A 12,868-nucleotide genomic window follows, 5' to 3' on the forward strand; every position below is an offset into this window, starting at 1 on the left:
CGGACAGCGCGGGGACGAGGCGGACAGCGCGGGGACGAGGCGGACAGCGCGGGGACGACGAGGCGCCAGGGCCCGGAGCCATAAGCGGCCCCACAGCGCGACCCCGCGCCCGCCGCTGCCATGACAACACGGGAGGAGACGAGACGAGCCGGAAAGCACAGCCCTGCCGGAGCGGCCCCTCTGGCCGCGGGGGGAAATTTCGTCTCTGTGGCGGCCGCCGCTGCCGCCAATGGGAGGAGGCGGCGGCCGCCATGGCCCGGCATGCCGCGCGGCCCCGCCTCACTTCCCGGCCTGGCCGCTAAGATGGCGACTCCCATGCACAGGCTGATCGCGCGGAGACAGGCGTGAGTGCGGCGGGCGGGAGGGGCCGCGGGGCGGCGGGGGGGTTCCATGGGCCAGCTGGGGAGGGGGGAGCCTGGCGGGCAGCGCCCTGGGGGGGCTGGGGCAGCGGGCCCGGGGCAGGGCCTGGGGCAGGGCCTGGGGCGGCGCGGCCGGGGGTGTCTGGGGCTCGAGGTGTGTCTGGGGCTCGAGGTGTGTCTGGGGCTCGAGGTGTGTCTGGGGCTCGAGGTGTGTCTGGGGGCTCCTCGCCCCCTCTTCGCGGCTGCTCTGTGTCCCAGGCACAGTTACTGCTCGTCTGTAAGGAAGGAGCCCCGAAGGCCGGCTGGGCTGAGCTGGCTGGGGACAGCGTTGCAGGCTGAGGGAGCTGGGGCTGTTTAGTTGGAGGAGAAGAGACTAAGGGGTGATCTCATTAATGTTTATAAGTATATAAAGGGTGAGTGTCAGGAGGATGGAGCCAGGCTCTTCTCGGTGACAACTAATAACAGGATAAGGGGCAATGGGGCCAAACTGGAACACAAAAGGTTCCACTTAAATTTGAGAAGCAACTTGTTGGGGTGAGGGTGGCAGAGCCTGGCCCAGGCTGCCCAGGGGGTTGTGGAGTCTCCTTCTGTGCAGACATTCCAACCCGCCTGGACACCTTCCTGTGTAACCTCATCTGGGTGTTCCTGCTCCATGGGGGGATTGCACTGGATGAGCTTTCCAGGGCCCTTCAACCCCTGACATTCAGGGATTCTGTGAAATGATGTGAATGAACCCAGAGCTGTGGAAAAGGAGAGGAACTCTGCAGACTTTGAGCTCAGGTGTTAGCGCTAGTTAGCATGGTTTTGGGAAAAGGCCACTTTACAGGCTTGCCGTAGCTTAGTGAAGTGGGTGAGATCTTGTGGTGCAGGCATTTACTGAGCTTTGCCGCGAACTTTGAACAGAGTTCAGAAAAAACAAGTTCTATGGTTATGTTACATTGACACAACCGTAAAAGAGACTGGGAAAAATCCAAAAGAAATCAAGTGGCCTTTACTTGAGATATGGACAGTGCGTTCAAGTAATTCTATCAATACCAAAGGGATCTGATTGCAAAACTCTGAAATGAGGAAGAGCCAATGTTTTTGCTTGGTTATGTATGTTAAGTTGGTGCCTCTGTTCCATTTTAATGTTTTACTTGTGTTAGGTTGTTTTTTTGTTTATTTGTTTGTTTTACTATTAGTTTCATGCTTTTTTTTCTTCCTTAGTATAATTTATTTCTCATGTTTCAGTTCTTGGAGTGTGTTCAGATTTTTTTGCCTGGTCATAAGAGTGGGACAGAATATGGGTGATTTCTGTGTTTTCTTTACTTTTGTATTGTTTAGGGGTTTTTTTTGTGTTCCCCCCCCCCATTTTTGCATGGAAAGTAACTTGGAATTTCAAAGTCCTCATGGAATTCTTGTTCTTTTAAGTTGCTGTTTTGTGTGAGTCAAGGAACGGTTCCAGCTTTTGCTTCTAGGTTGTGGTCATTGTTCCATGTTAAAGGTTTAGTTCAGTCTTGTGCTTTTCATTAGTATTAAACCTTGTTGGTGCTGGTGTGGTGTTTATAGATCTATAGTTGTTGAGCTATTCTGATCTGTTTTCCTGGTAATTATTTTGCTTTTAGGGCTCGAGCCGTATCATTTTAGCTTACGCAGAGTTGTCTGCCCTGCTCACGGGAGTAGTGCTAAAGCCCCGGAACTACTGAGTTATATTATCATTGCTTTAAACTCCCTTTCTGTTCTTGTGGAGCCGGGTCTGTGCTGGTTTGGGACAGAAAAACATTGGCTTTTCATGGTTTTGTGTGTTGGTGAAGTGGAGGGAGCGTCCTTGTTCTGCTTATGTGTAACTCTTGTGACAGAGCCGGAGTGCAGGGTAAGACAAGAACCATGCAAAGGCGTTGGGGTTTTTGTTCGTTGCTAGACATACTGCTGCCTGTTCAAGCCTGACTTAATGGTGCAGCATAGGCTGGAAGTTTAGTTTTCTAGTGCTCATTTAGATCAGTATTTCTAAGGCTGGACAATGAAGCTAAACACTTTTTGCATTGTGAAAGTGGTAGATTCCCTTAGGATTGTCACAAAAGGTGTGGACTAGAGTTGAAGGAGAAGCCGTTCACATCTTGCTTTGAAATTCCACGCTCCTTTTGAGAGCAAGCTGCTCACTACTGCTCCGTCCCTCGATAGTGTCTAAATACTAAATGAACAGTCTTGGAGCCTCCTCCTTGTTAAGCCAGGGCTGTTACCTTCAGATGGTTTAGATGGGCTGCTCTTGAAAAATTAGGATGTTGGTGTTTTGAAAACAATGATAGAAGGTGGAAATAAGTGACAGCAGTTGCAATGAACTGCATGTGATCCACAAAGTCCTAATTTTAGCCCTGGCCCTAGAACTCGTTTGTGATTCTGGCCTTGAGTGAGTCACTTGGCTGCTGTGTGAGCTTCCTGGTTTGAGGAGGAGGAGGCTGTTTGTGAGAAGATAACAAAACAGCCTCAGAATAGTGGAGTGAGAGCCAGCGTATGAAGCGGTGAGTTTTCTGTCCTACCTGGCTACTAAAAATGATGAAAGGCTTTTGCCATAGTGTGAAAACTGAAATACGGCTAGGAAATGCTCACTGATAGTTCAGGTGCTTGGGTGGTGCAGGGGAGGAAGTGAAGTCTTGCTTGATTTACATTGTACAAAGTCATCAGAAATTGCTGTTCTTATGATAAACCTTCTGCCAGACTTTAATGAATCTTAGTAAATTCAACTAAGCTACAACCAGGAGCATCTCTGTCTGAGGCCTGGGCTCTCGGTGAGAATTCGGCAGTTTGGTACTTGAGTGTTAAATTCTGGGATTTGGAAATGACCCGCTCTTTGCTAGCGGTGTTCTAAAGCATCATTTAAGTTATGTACCTGAAGCAAGCTGGAACCATGTGCAATTATTGGATAATAATAAAGTGTGTGCAGCGTCATCATTCCCAATAGCTGTTGTACAGTTCTCACCTGTAGTGCTAAAAGCTGCGCCAATGAGTTTGATCCAAATGTGACTTTGGTGATAGGATTAATCTTTGGTCACTGACAGAATGGTCGTAGTAGCATTGTTCAAAATGTTTAAGTTGTTTACAATACGCAGACAGGGTGGGAAGTTATGGAATCTTCAGTGTGGGAGAAAACTGCAAGATAGGTTAACCAGCAGCTGAGATTAAACTACATGTGGAATTCGGGTGCAGCTGGGGAGTGTGGTGTTGCCAGTTGAGGTCAGTAACTCAGCATTTGCTACTTTAGCAAAAGAAGATGTAGAATGAAGCTGTGGAATAGAGGAAAAGTGTCTTTTTTGTTCTCTGCTATAGATAGTTGAAATGAGAATGTTTTAGTAAATGGAAGCATGTTTGCCTAAGTTCTGTATGTATCAGATGTTGCTGTTCTTGTCCTGATTTAAGATATATAATAGCTAAAGCATCCAAGAATGTCTGGTGTAATCATAACTGCGTACACTGCCAAGAATCTGTATCATTTAAAAGCAGCTTTTTCAGTAGGTAGAACAGCCTTAGAATCAGTCACTTAAGCAATTCTGCATTTTTATAGGGAGGCAAACAAGCAGCATGTGAGATGTCAAAAATGTTTAGAGTTTGGACATTGGACATATGAATGTACAGGGAAGAGAAAATACCTGCACAGACCTTCGAGGACAGCTCAGTTAGCGAAAATTCTTAAAGAGAGAGAAAAGCAACTACTACTCCAACAAAGGTAAGAGTGGCAGAATGAAAACGTCTAGTTTGTAATTTTGTGGGTGGGTGGGAGAGATGCTGTTATCGACCCTTTTCTGTCATCTTCCAGCTCCTGTGATGCTTGTTTAATGTTAGTGCTGGTTTGTGTGTCAGGTAGAATGTGTACACTCAGGTCCCACAAAACTGAAATGTTGTTCATGAGCACCTGCTCATCTAAACTGAGCAGAGAAACCGGGTCTCCTACAGGCCTGCTTCAAAGCATTCATATAATCATCTTTAAAGATCTACTAATGAATCATTAACCAGAAGGCAAACAGAGTCTAATGAAGTTAATATTTACTTTTGACAACCACATACGAGATTTTTCAGCATTGACTCATTTCAGCAGTTGTTCCAGGATCTTCCTGTTTGCCCAGTGTTGACCCCACAATTCCTATGGACATTATGGAGGTTTCACTTACTGGCACCAGTAAAGCCCAGTGCTTGCCTGTCCTAGAGTAGGAGTTGGGAAGGAAGGAAAGGTGAGGAAATGCTTATTCCTCAGTGGTGTTGCTGCACTGAACCAAACCAGGGAGCCCGAGTCTTGTTTCTGGTTTTGAAGACAGCGGGTGCCTCAGGCAGAACGACCAGGAGTCGTGAAGGAGACCTGGTGATCTGCAGGGGATCGGCCCCCTCAGTTGTATATTAGTAATAATGAGAATTAGTGATAGTTCCATCAAGCAGTGAACCCCTATACTTATATATACATTAAACACTAGAGGGAGGCACAGACCTGTGCCACTGCAGCCGGGTCAGTCACATCCTGAATTAGGTCCCATCTTCTAAAAGGTACTTTGGGATCTAATTCTCTTTATTCACAGTGACTTCGCTTACCTGTGAAACACCTGGTTACCTGTAGTGAGGGTATAAGGCTTTAATAATATAAAGGTTAACAGTATTCAGCAATACAAAAGGAATTATAATCTGGTTTGGAATGTGAAGATCAGCGAATCCTCCTCGTTCTGGCAGGAGGTTGTGGGGAGTGTGGAAAACTCTTCTGTGTAATTACGATATTTCCACACCATGCATATGACAACTTAAAAAAGGAAAAATCTCATTTCTCTGGTATACGAATGTCATTGAGTACTTCTATTGAAATATATACATTGATTGAAACAACGGATAAACCGTTGAATTGTTATGTAGCTTTCACCATGCATTTCAGTGCATCAAGAAGAGTGTGTGACTGGTACGTTTGACTGACAGAATTTGATTTTCTTAAAAAAAATCCAGAAGTGAAGACTGGTCAAAAAAAAGTATTTTCTTAGCAAGGACTTTTTGTGAGTGTGTGAATACATGGAAGGCTGAAAGACTAATAGCTGGAAAGCATCAATATGCATTCTGTGTGTTTTTGTACTTTAAAGAAATACATGGTGAAAGCTACAGAATCATTCAGTATTTTATCCTTTGTTTCAGTCAATTCGGTTATTGCTAAATTGCGAAACACAGAACATTTTTAGTATCCTTATCTCCTCCGCTTTTCCCAGCCCAAAGCATTGTTGCCCATATGAAGAGTAGTGCACATGGAACACAGAAAACTAGAGGGGAATTGCAGGTGTGTTTTCCTTTCCTGATCTGTGTGTATTATTGTTGTTCTGGTTTGAATAGCGAGTGAACTTTGGGTGCTGTGGCTCTCTGCTGGTGAGATACTCGTTTTCTAATATTAAACTCAGCTCTGCTGAGTTTGATTTTCCTCCTGCATTAATGAAGGCTGTTGCTTTTTTTCCTCCCTTAATTAGCACCGGAGAAAGTGCTGCAGAAAGGAAGAGCAAGAAGAAGAGGTAGGTGGGGATGCTGAGGAGCTGTGTGACTGTTTGGGTGGCGCGGGATCGGGAGGGGCTGGGGGAAGGCAGGAGTGCAAACAGAGTGTTGATGTTGCTGCTTGTGGCCTGTCCCAGTGATCCGTGTGACAGACATCTGGAAAATTGCTACTCCTCCCTGCTCAAAAACTCTCAATCTTGTTGCCCTCTGCTTTTCTCCCTACTGATGGTTCTGCCTCCACGTGATCTTGCCTCAGTAATAAAAATCTCCCTATTTCTGCCTCAAAGCTGATCAAGTGTATTTTAAACAGCTGGTTTCTAGCATGTGATCGCTCCACCTACTTGTCTTGCTCTCCCTTTTGTTGTTTCCATCCCTTTCCCACAGCCGCTGTCTCTCTCCAAAGCGCTGTCTGGAGAATGAAATAAAGCTGCTAAAACACCAAAACCCAAACCCTAAAACCAAACCAAACCCCCTCAGTCCCAGACCAAAACAAAATCCAAGAAACAAACCTCTCCCCCAGCACTAATGTGAGCCAAGAGCTCTTTACCTTTTGACATTATTTCTGCTTCGCTTTGCTGTAACTTTTGCTTGGGAATTCACTTCTGTCTTTAGTAGCAAAGCCCTTTTGGGCTGTAACGCTCCTGCTGATCATGGTGAGTTTGATTTGTGGCTGATGTCTCTGCAGTAGCAGCCTCATCATCTCTTTGCATTTAGTTGACTTCTGTCTCCAAATCTGATCTTCCAAACCCAGTTTTCAGAAGTTTTTCAACACTAGGCCATTTGCTTGGTTTGGCAGTCATTACTTAAGCCACAGCAGTATTTTAAACCACCTTTCTTTTAGGCTGTCCTGCGGAATGGGGCTTTATCAGAGTGCTGCTTGGAGAGTGTCTTAGTTCTGCTATCAGGATGTTTTCCCAAAGGCTCCTTTCTCAGTAGTGCCCATTTATTGCTGGAGTTACTTAGAACTAGTGAGCTGGTAAATGACCAGGTTTCTAAGCGGTGGGTCAGAGCTCTTCTGCCTCAGCTTCCTCATGCGCCGCAGCCCTCCGCTGGGGTGACTGGTTCTCAGGGTGCTGGAGCTCTAAACCAATGTGAAACTGAAAGAGCAGAAGGGTTTATGGGGAGGGGGTGCTTTGGGAGCTTCTTCTTTAACACTTTAAAACTCTTCTAGGTTAGAATTGTTATCTTGTTTTTATGCAAGCACTGAATCCATCGATATCAGATTCATTTCTGGAACATTTGGTATTTATATATTTGTTATGATACAGGAAGAATTAAATGCAAAAAATTCAGCAAAGTGTTACCGTTGAATATATTAAGTTCCAAATTAAGAGAAAAAAATGCAAAGGTTAGGGGCTGGCAGCAGTGAGCACTGACCTTTCACATAGTGTTTGTTTTGATATAAACAGTAATAAGCTACAGGCTCAACCAGAAAAACAGGAACAGGCGAAGCAGCTGTTGTACGAAGTTGTGACCTCAGGTGACACGGAGCTGCTGGGGACACGTGGACTGCGACGTTCCCACGTCCCCCAACGTGTGCATTATCGATTGAAAGACCACTTCACGCTCGGATCACACACAAATCTGCCTGTCTGAAGGGTAAAATCCTGTCTGCCCTTCTTTCTTCGGGCACCCAGTTGTGGTTGTGCCCAAAATTGTAGATTTGATTCAAGTAGCATGATTCAAATCCCCTGGGGCTGCTGGATGATTGCAGGAGAATTAAAAGGACTGGAAGTCTGAGGGGCGATAGCAAGTGTTACAAAATGCAGCTGTTGTTCACGACTGGCACGTGGGACCATACAGGATACTGCCGCTTGTGAACTTGTTTAGAGAAGGGTGAACGCGTATCTGCTGGAGAAATGTTGTACTTTAAAGTGGTTTAGTAGAGACAAAAATCTTATGCTGACCAATCCATAGCGCCTGGACCGTCACATTACCTAATTAGGACAAGGGGAATCGGTGAATTTTATTTGCTCCCACCTCCATCCTCTCCCTGTAACTACCAACAGAGCACATATTGCGTCACCTGAAAACAAGTATCTGCTTGTTTTCTCTCTCATAGATGTAGCTATTGCTTTCCCCGGGAGAAGCAGTATTGTTATATTCTGATAGTTCTGTGAGTGCGTTTCAGATTATCACCTAAATATTGGAGGTCTATGAGCTGCTTCTATGGATTCCAGGGAAGGTGTTGAGGAAAAGAAAGTTCAGTCAAAGTTATCATTAAGGGGATTTTCTGAACAATTCTTGTCCATATAAATGGGTCTCCACATCTAATGAAACTTCCAACTACTAATCCCATTGTTTTGTTTGTTTTCCTTATCTTAAGACTCTTCCACCAGCACTAAGTCTGTATTTAAGCAGCCCTTACGGATTTGTTTTTAATAAACAGCCTCTGTGTCTGCGTGCAGAGAAATACCGTCACAGGTGTATAAGGAAAGCATCCGTGGTTTATAGCTCCTACGTACATCCAGACGTGTCAGTTGACGTGACCGTGGCTGGTATGATGCAAAACTTCACTCTTTTGCTAACAGCCTTACCACAGCCGTTTCCTGAGCTGTTATGTTTAACCAGACTCTCTGATAAACACTACTATGTTAATTTTCAAATGGAAAGCAGATTCTGCATTGTTATATCTAGTCTTTTTGTGTGCTGCTTGGTTGACTTGGCAGGAAGTCGGGTGAGTTAGTACCTTTGTGCTTTGTTTGGAGAAAGACCTGCGGGGTAATTTAATTGTACTTTCTTGGAGTTTGTATTACTTTAATCAGGGACCTTGATCTTGAGAACAACAGCCTCAGTAAGGGCTAAAAATGGAAAACAAAATGCAGAGAGTACAGAAATCCCCTTTGGTATGTTCCTATGTTCCTAACTCCGTCTTTGTCATGGACTGTGTCCACCCCTTCTCCTCTGCCTGCAAACAGGAGCGTCCCGTCACCGCAAGTACTTTGGGTTCTTTTGCCAGGAGTCATCTAAGAACGGTTTCCATTGAGTGTAGTTCTGACAGTTGTGAAATCACTGATGGAACTTCCACCAGCTTATACATTGCCAGAATTTCACTCCGTATTGCTGTGGTGTGTCAGGGAACCAACTCGTCCCAGTTCATTTTCCCCAAGGCTTCGGCAGCACGGGACATTCACGCTTTTCCTGCAGCCTTGTTCTTCTATTTAGCCAAGTCACTGTGAACAAAATCCTCACCAGCTTTCAAAATGACCCTTTTTCTGCAGCCCTGTTCTGCTTTGTGTACGTGGTGGCACTTGGCTCAAATGCCCAAAATGTGTTTGTTCAGAATTGGAGGGGTGGGAGGGATTTGTTTGGATTGTCAGACCTGAGGTTTTCAGAGCAGATAATTGACGTCCGGCTTGTAGCACAGCTGGAGAACACGGCACGGAATGCTGTCTGCAGCACGCCTGTTCTGATCTGTGTCTGTTTCCTTCCAGATCCAGAAGCGTGACCAGCTCTAGCAGCAGCAGCAGTGCCAGTTCCGCTGGCGATTCCTCGTCTGACAGCGACGACTCTTCTACCTCCTCCTCTGACGATGACAGCGACAGTGACGAGAGCTCCTCTACCTCCTCGTCTTCTCCATCCTCGAGCAGCACGTCCTCTTCTTCAGATTTTGAGTCGGATTCTAGTTCCTCCAGCAGCAGCAGCAGCAGCACAGAGAGTAGTTCTGATGATGAGCCACCAAGGAAAAAGAAGAAGAAATAGCGTGGTACAGTCTGGAACTGTTGTTGAGTGAGTGGTAATGCTCTGCAAAGGTGTTTTGAGCACATGGTTGCCAAACAGTTTAACTGGTCAACATTTCTACTGCTAAAACTTTCTAAATGTTTTGCATAGTTGTTCATAGGACATGAGAGGTATTAAATGGCACGTGAGACTTACTGAGAGAGTATTTTTGTGATTTATCCTTTTACGGAAAATTTACTTTTTTAGTTCAAAAATCTATCATCAGATTCGTTTATATGAGCTGAGGTCCAGTAACCTGGATGTTTACATGCTGGAAAGCAAAAGCTTTTTATTGCAGATCATAACGTGCATCATATGCTGCTGCTCCGCTGCTGACAGCTTGACTTACACATAGAGAGCCCCGTGGAGCGGCAGCGGGCGAGCTTGGGCAGCGCTGGCCCAGCCCGAGGGCACCGCGTCACTGCCACCCTTAACAAGCCTGCAGAGCTTTTTCTCCTGATGGCTTTTCCTGACGCTTCCAGGACCAGTCTTAACTGCAACATAAAGCTTTAAATAGTGTTCATTTGTTAATGATCAGTATGCCACGTGTATGGTGGAGAGGCTTGAGGCTTTTGGACTCGCCCGTTCCTTAGCTGGTGTGTGTGGTGTGTCCCGGCTGTCTCTGGCAGCAGGGTCTGGAAGGGGGGAGCAGTGCGCAGGGCAAGAATTGGGACTGATGCTGCTTAGGAGGTTCATTTTGTGCCTTTTTTTGTAAATTCAGTGTATCCTAGTGAGAGAAGGGCTTGAGTGGGTGTTTTTCAACCTCCATTAGATTTCCATACAGAATACAGTCAGTAAAACCAGAGAAATAGTAGTAGCAAACAAAAATGGGCTCTATTTTCAAGGAGATAGAAAAAAGGCTATTTTCATGGGATGCTCAGTAATAGGAGGAGTCTCCTTTAAAGAGAGGTCCCAAAGGAAAGTGTTTCCCTCTTGATATTTTTGCAAGCACTTGTTGTGTGATGCAGGATTAGCGATGGTGGCGTTTGGCACACTGGCGTTACAGTCTGCAGTGTAACCTGTCCCTGATCTGTGTGCAGTTGTGTGTACGTGTCCGTGAAAATCCGACATGGGAGAAGTCAGTGCAAAAACCACCACAACAGAGGCAAAATCCAAACGTGCTGCAGAACAATTATTGCTGGTTGCAAACGGAGAGCGATTTGTTCTTTCGGTGGGTCAAAGCAGTTGGCATTAATTGGTATTTGGATCTGTGATGCTGTCTCTTAAGCTCATTTCTGGAGTGCCCTGGTTTGCGGGAGGGGGCGTCACACGTGGGAGAATTCTTAAACATCTTGGCTTAGGTAAAATATAGTAACTAAACTATTTTTTATATTTTAATGGATAAAGTAGTGTCTAGAATTACTTTTGAATAAACTGTGCATATTTAAGTGTTTGAAAATATCTATGTTGTGTGTTTTAGTCTGTAATCATTACTGTTTTACAGAACACTCTGCAGACTGTAAATAAAACTACCAGAAAATTGTTGAATTCTTGAGTGAATGTACCATTTAATGGGAAAAATTAATAAATTATTAAACACTAGTTGCTAAGTTCACGCTTGATGCAAATGTGATATAGTTGTGCTGCTCAGACCATCTTGTACGTTCATTTATTCAGTGCTGCTGCGCCCGTGTGTGGATGGTTTGGTCAGAAGGGTGTTGCTTCACACCAGTATATTAATTCTCCACTTTAAGTTGTCCCTGCCGAGAAGAGAGAAGTTTAAGGTGGTTGGAGCGCTACTAAATACTGAAGTGAGGCGTTAACGGAGCGGGGCGGTTTGTGTGGTGTCCGCGGTCGGACAAATCGGCTCCATTCACAAGGACAAAAGGAAACGCTTGTGCCTGTTGGTTCTGCTGTGGGAGCTCCATAAGGTAACGCAATTATAGATGATACTAAGGAGATGTTGATTTAATTTCTGATCCGCTGTTGGCTCATGAGTGGAGATCCAAAGAGAAGGATTTCTGCTTTCACTCAATATCTGATGGTGCCAAATGCTGATTAAGCCCGAGACCAACCATAAGTCTCTCTGTACTCAGATTTTTTTTTTTTAAATGTTGAATTTCAAATGCAATATTTTTGTTGGGTTTTTAATAGCCTTTTTTGTTTATTTTGTCTTTACATATTCTTATTTTACAGAGTAAAACCCAACCAGCGTGTCAGGAGCCTCACCAGTTCATCTTTCACTAGATCATATCTTGATACCTTACTGGATGGCTTGATTCGATTTTTGTTTTCAACGGGAAAGGTATTTCTTTAATTAGTGTCTCCCAAGGCTCTAGGTTAAGTACAAAAGATCATTATTCAGAACAAAGCGCAACAAAAAGAAAACCCACCAACTAAGTAGAAATTGTTATATTTCCTGAGCCAGTTACATGAGACCTGTGTAGCTCTGAACAGCCTCCATTTTAATCCTTCTAATTACAACTGAAACTACTGTTGGTAATTGAAGGGAAGCAATTGCTGCAGCCTCCTAGAAAAACAGCCCCAGGAAAAGGCATCGTGTTTCAAGGAGAAACACTGAACTGGTGGGAGAGCGGCAAGAGGGAGGGACAAGCTGGTCTGGCAGCCCAGGGCTGTGCTAAATCAAGCATCTGATGGTCAGAACCTGTGTTTTGGGTGCCCCTGATGAAGTCATGTCACACAGTCTCTTGTGAATCGATGGATTGATTTATGTTTTTATGGAGGAGTCCCTAATAAATAGGACTTTTGCTATCAGCTGCATTTCATTTTTAAATAAGTGAATCAATATATCTTAACCACATGAACTTAATCTTCTTTATGAAGTTATACAGGGACCCATTTTCAAAGCATTTGTTTGAAACCCCCTGAATTTATCCCGCTCTGCCTTAACCAGACGCTGAGACACCAGTGGTGTCCGAGATGGATTTCCCAGCCTCATTGTGTTAATTGGGAGGTGTAGGGGGGACACAGGCAATACAAAACATAATGGCAGAGTCTAAGTTTGACTTTTGAGATTTGGTGTATCGGAAATGCCACTGGCAGAGCATAACCAGAAACAGCATTGAAACCTGATAACAGAAATGAACGGGAAATAATAAAAATAGCCCTTTTTATGTACAGCGCAGCGTTGCTTTCTCCAAGCAGCTCCTTGCCCAGACCAAGGAGGGGAGTTAGAGGTGCTTTTAATTTTGAGGGAGTTTGGGGTTCCAACCCAATTTGATCACGTTTTGTTGTGTTGGTCTCATTTTGGTGTCGCAACAAACTCAGGTTGAGCTGCCAGTTAAAACCAGTTCCAAACGGTTTGAGCTTGGCTCTGGGCTTAAACTGTCACTGGGGCTTTGTGCAGT

General features: G+C 44.8%; 1 protein-coding gene across 2 annotated transcripts; it reads left to right on the forward strand.

The window, feature by feature from the left end:
* Positions 1–270: 270 nt before the first annotated feature.
* ZCCHC10 (zinc finger CCHC-type containing 10) lies at positions 271–11,092 on the forward strand. 2 transcript variants are annotated; one of them, XM_080353533.1, is made up of 4 exons: positions 271–344; positions 3,898–4,059; positions 5,819–5,860; positions 9,275–11,092. In XM_080353533.1, the coding sequence occupies exons 1-4, from the start codon at positions 304–306 to the stop codon at positions 9,540–9,542; spliced, it is 513 nt and encodes a 170-aa protein (XP_080209659.1). In that variant the 5' UTR covers positions 271–303; the 3' UTR covers positions 9,543–11,092. The 2 variants fall into 2 exon arrangements, with proteins under 2 accessions (XP_080209659.1, XP_080209660.1); XM_080353534.1 differs by lacking the exon at positions 3,898–4,059 and having other exon boundaries at positions 299–344.
* The last annotated feature ends 1,776 nt before the right edge of the window (positions 11,093–12,868 follow it).

The sequence above is a fragment of the Nesoenas mayeri genome (assembly GCF_963082525.1).
Source record: "Nesoenas mayeri genome assembly, chromosome: 14".
NCBI classification, from domain to species: domain Eukaryota; kingdom Metazoa; phylum Chordata; class Aves; order Columbiformes; family Columbidae; genus Nesoenas; species Nesoenas mayeri.

What these genes read in the sequence shown, in the direction of transcription:
- ZCCHC10 (XM_080353533.1), top strand. Translation starts at nt 304, where the DNA reads ATGGCGACTCCCATGCACAGGCTGATCGCGCGGAGACAGGC. An exon ending in CTGATCGCGCGGAGACAGGC is followed by an intron (nt 345 to 3,897) that starts GTGAGTGCGGCG and finishes GCATTTTTATAG; the next exon opens with GGAGGCAAACAAGCAGCATG. An exon ending in AGGAAGAGCAAGAAGAAGAG is followed by an intron (nt 5,861 to 9,274) that starts GTAGGTGGGGAT and finishes GTTTCCTTCCAG; the next exon opens with ATCCAGAAGCGTGACCAGCT.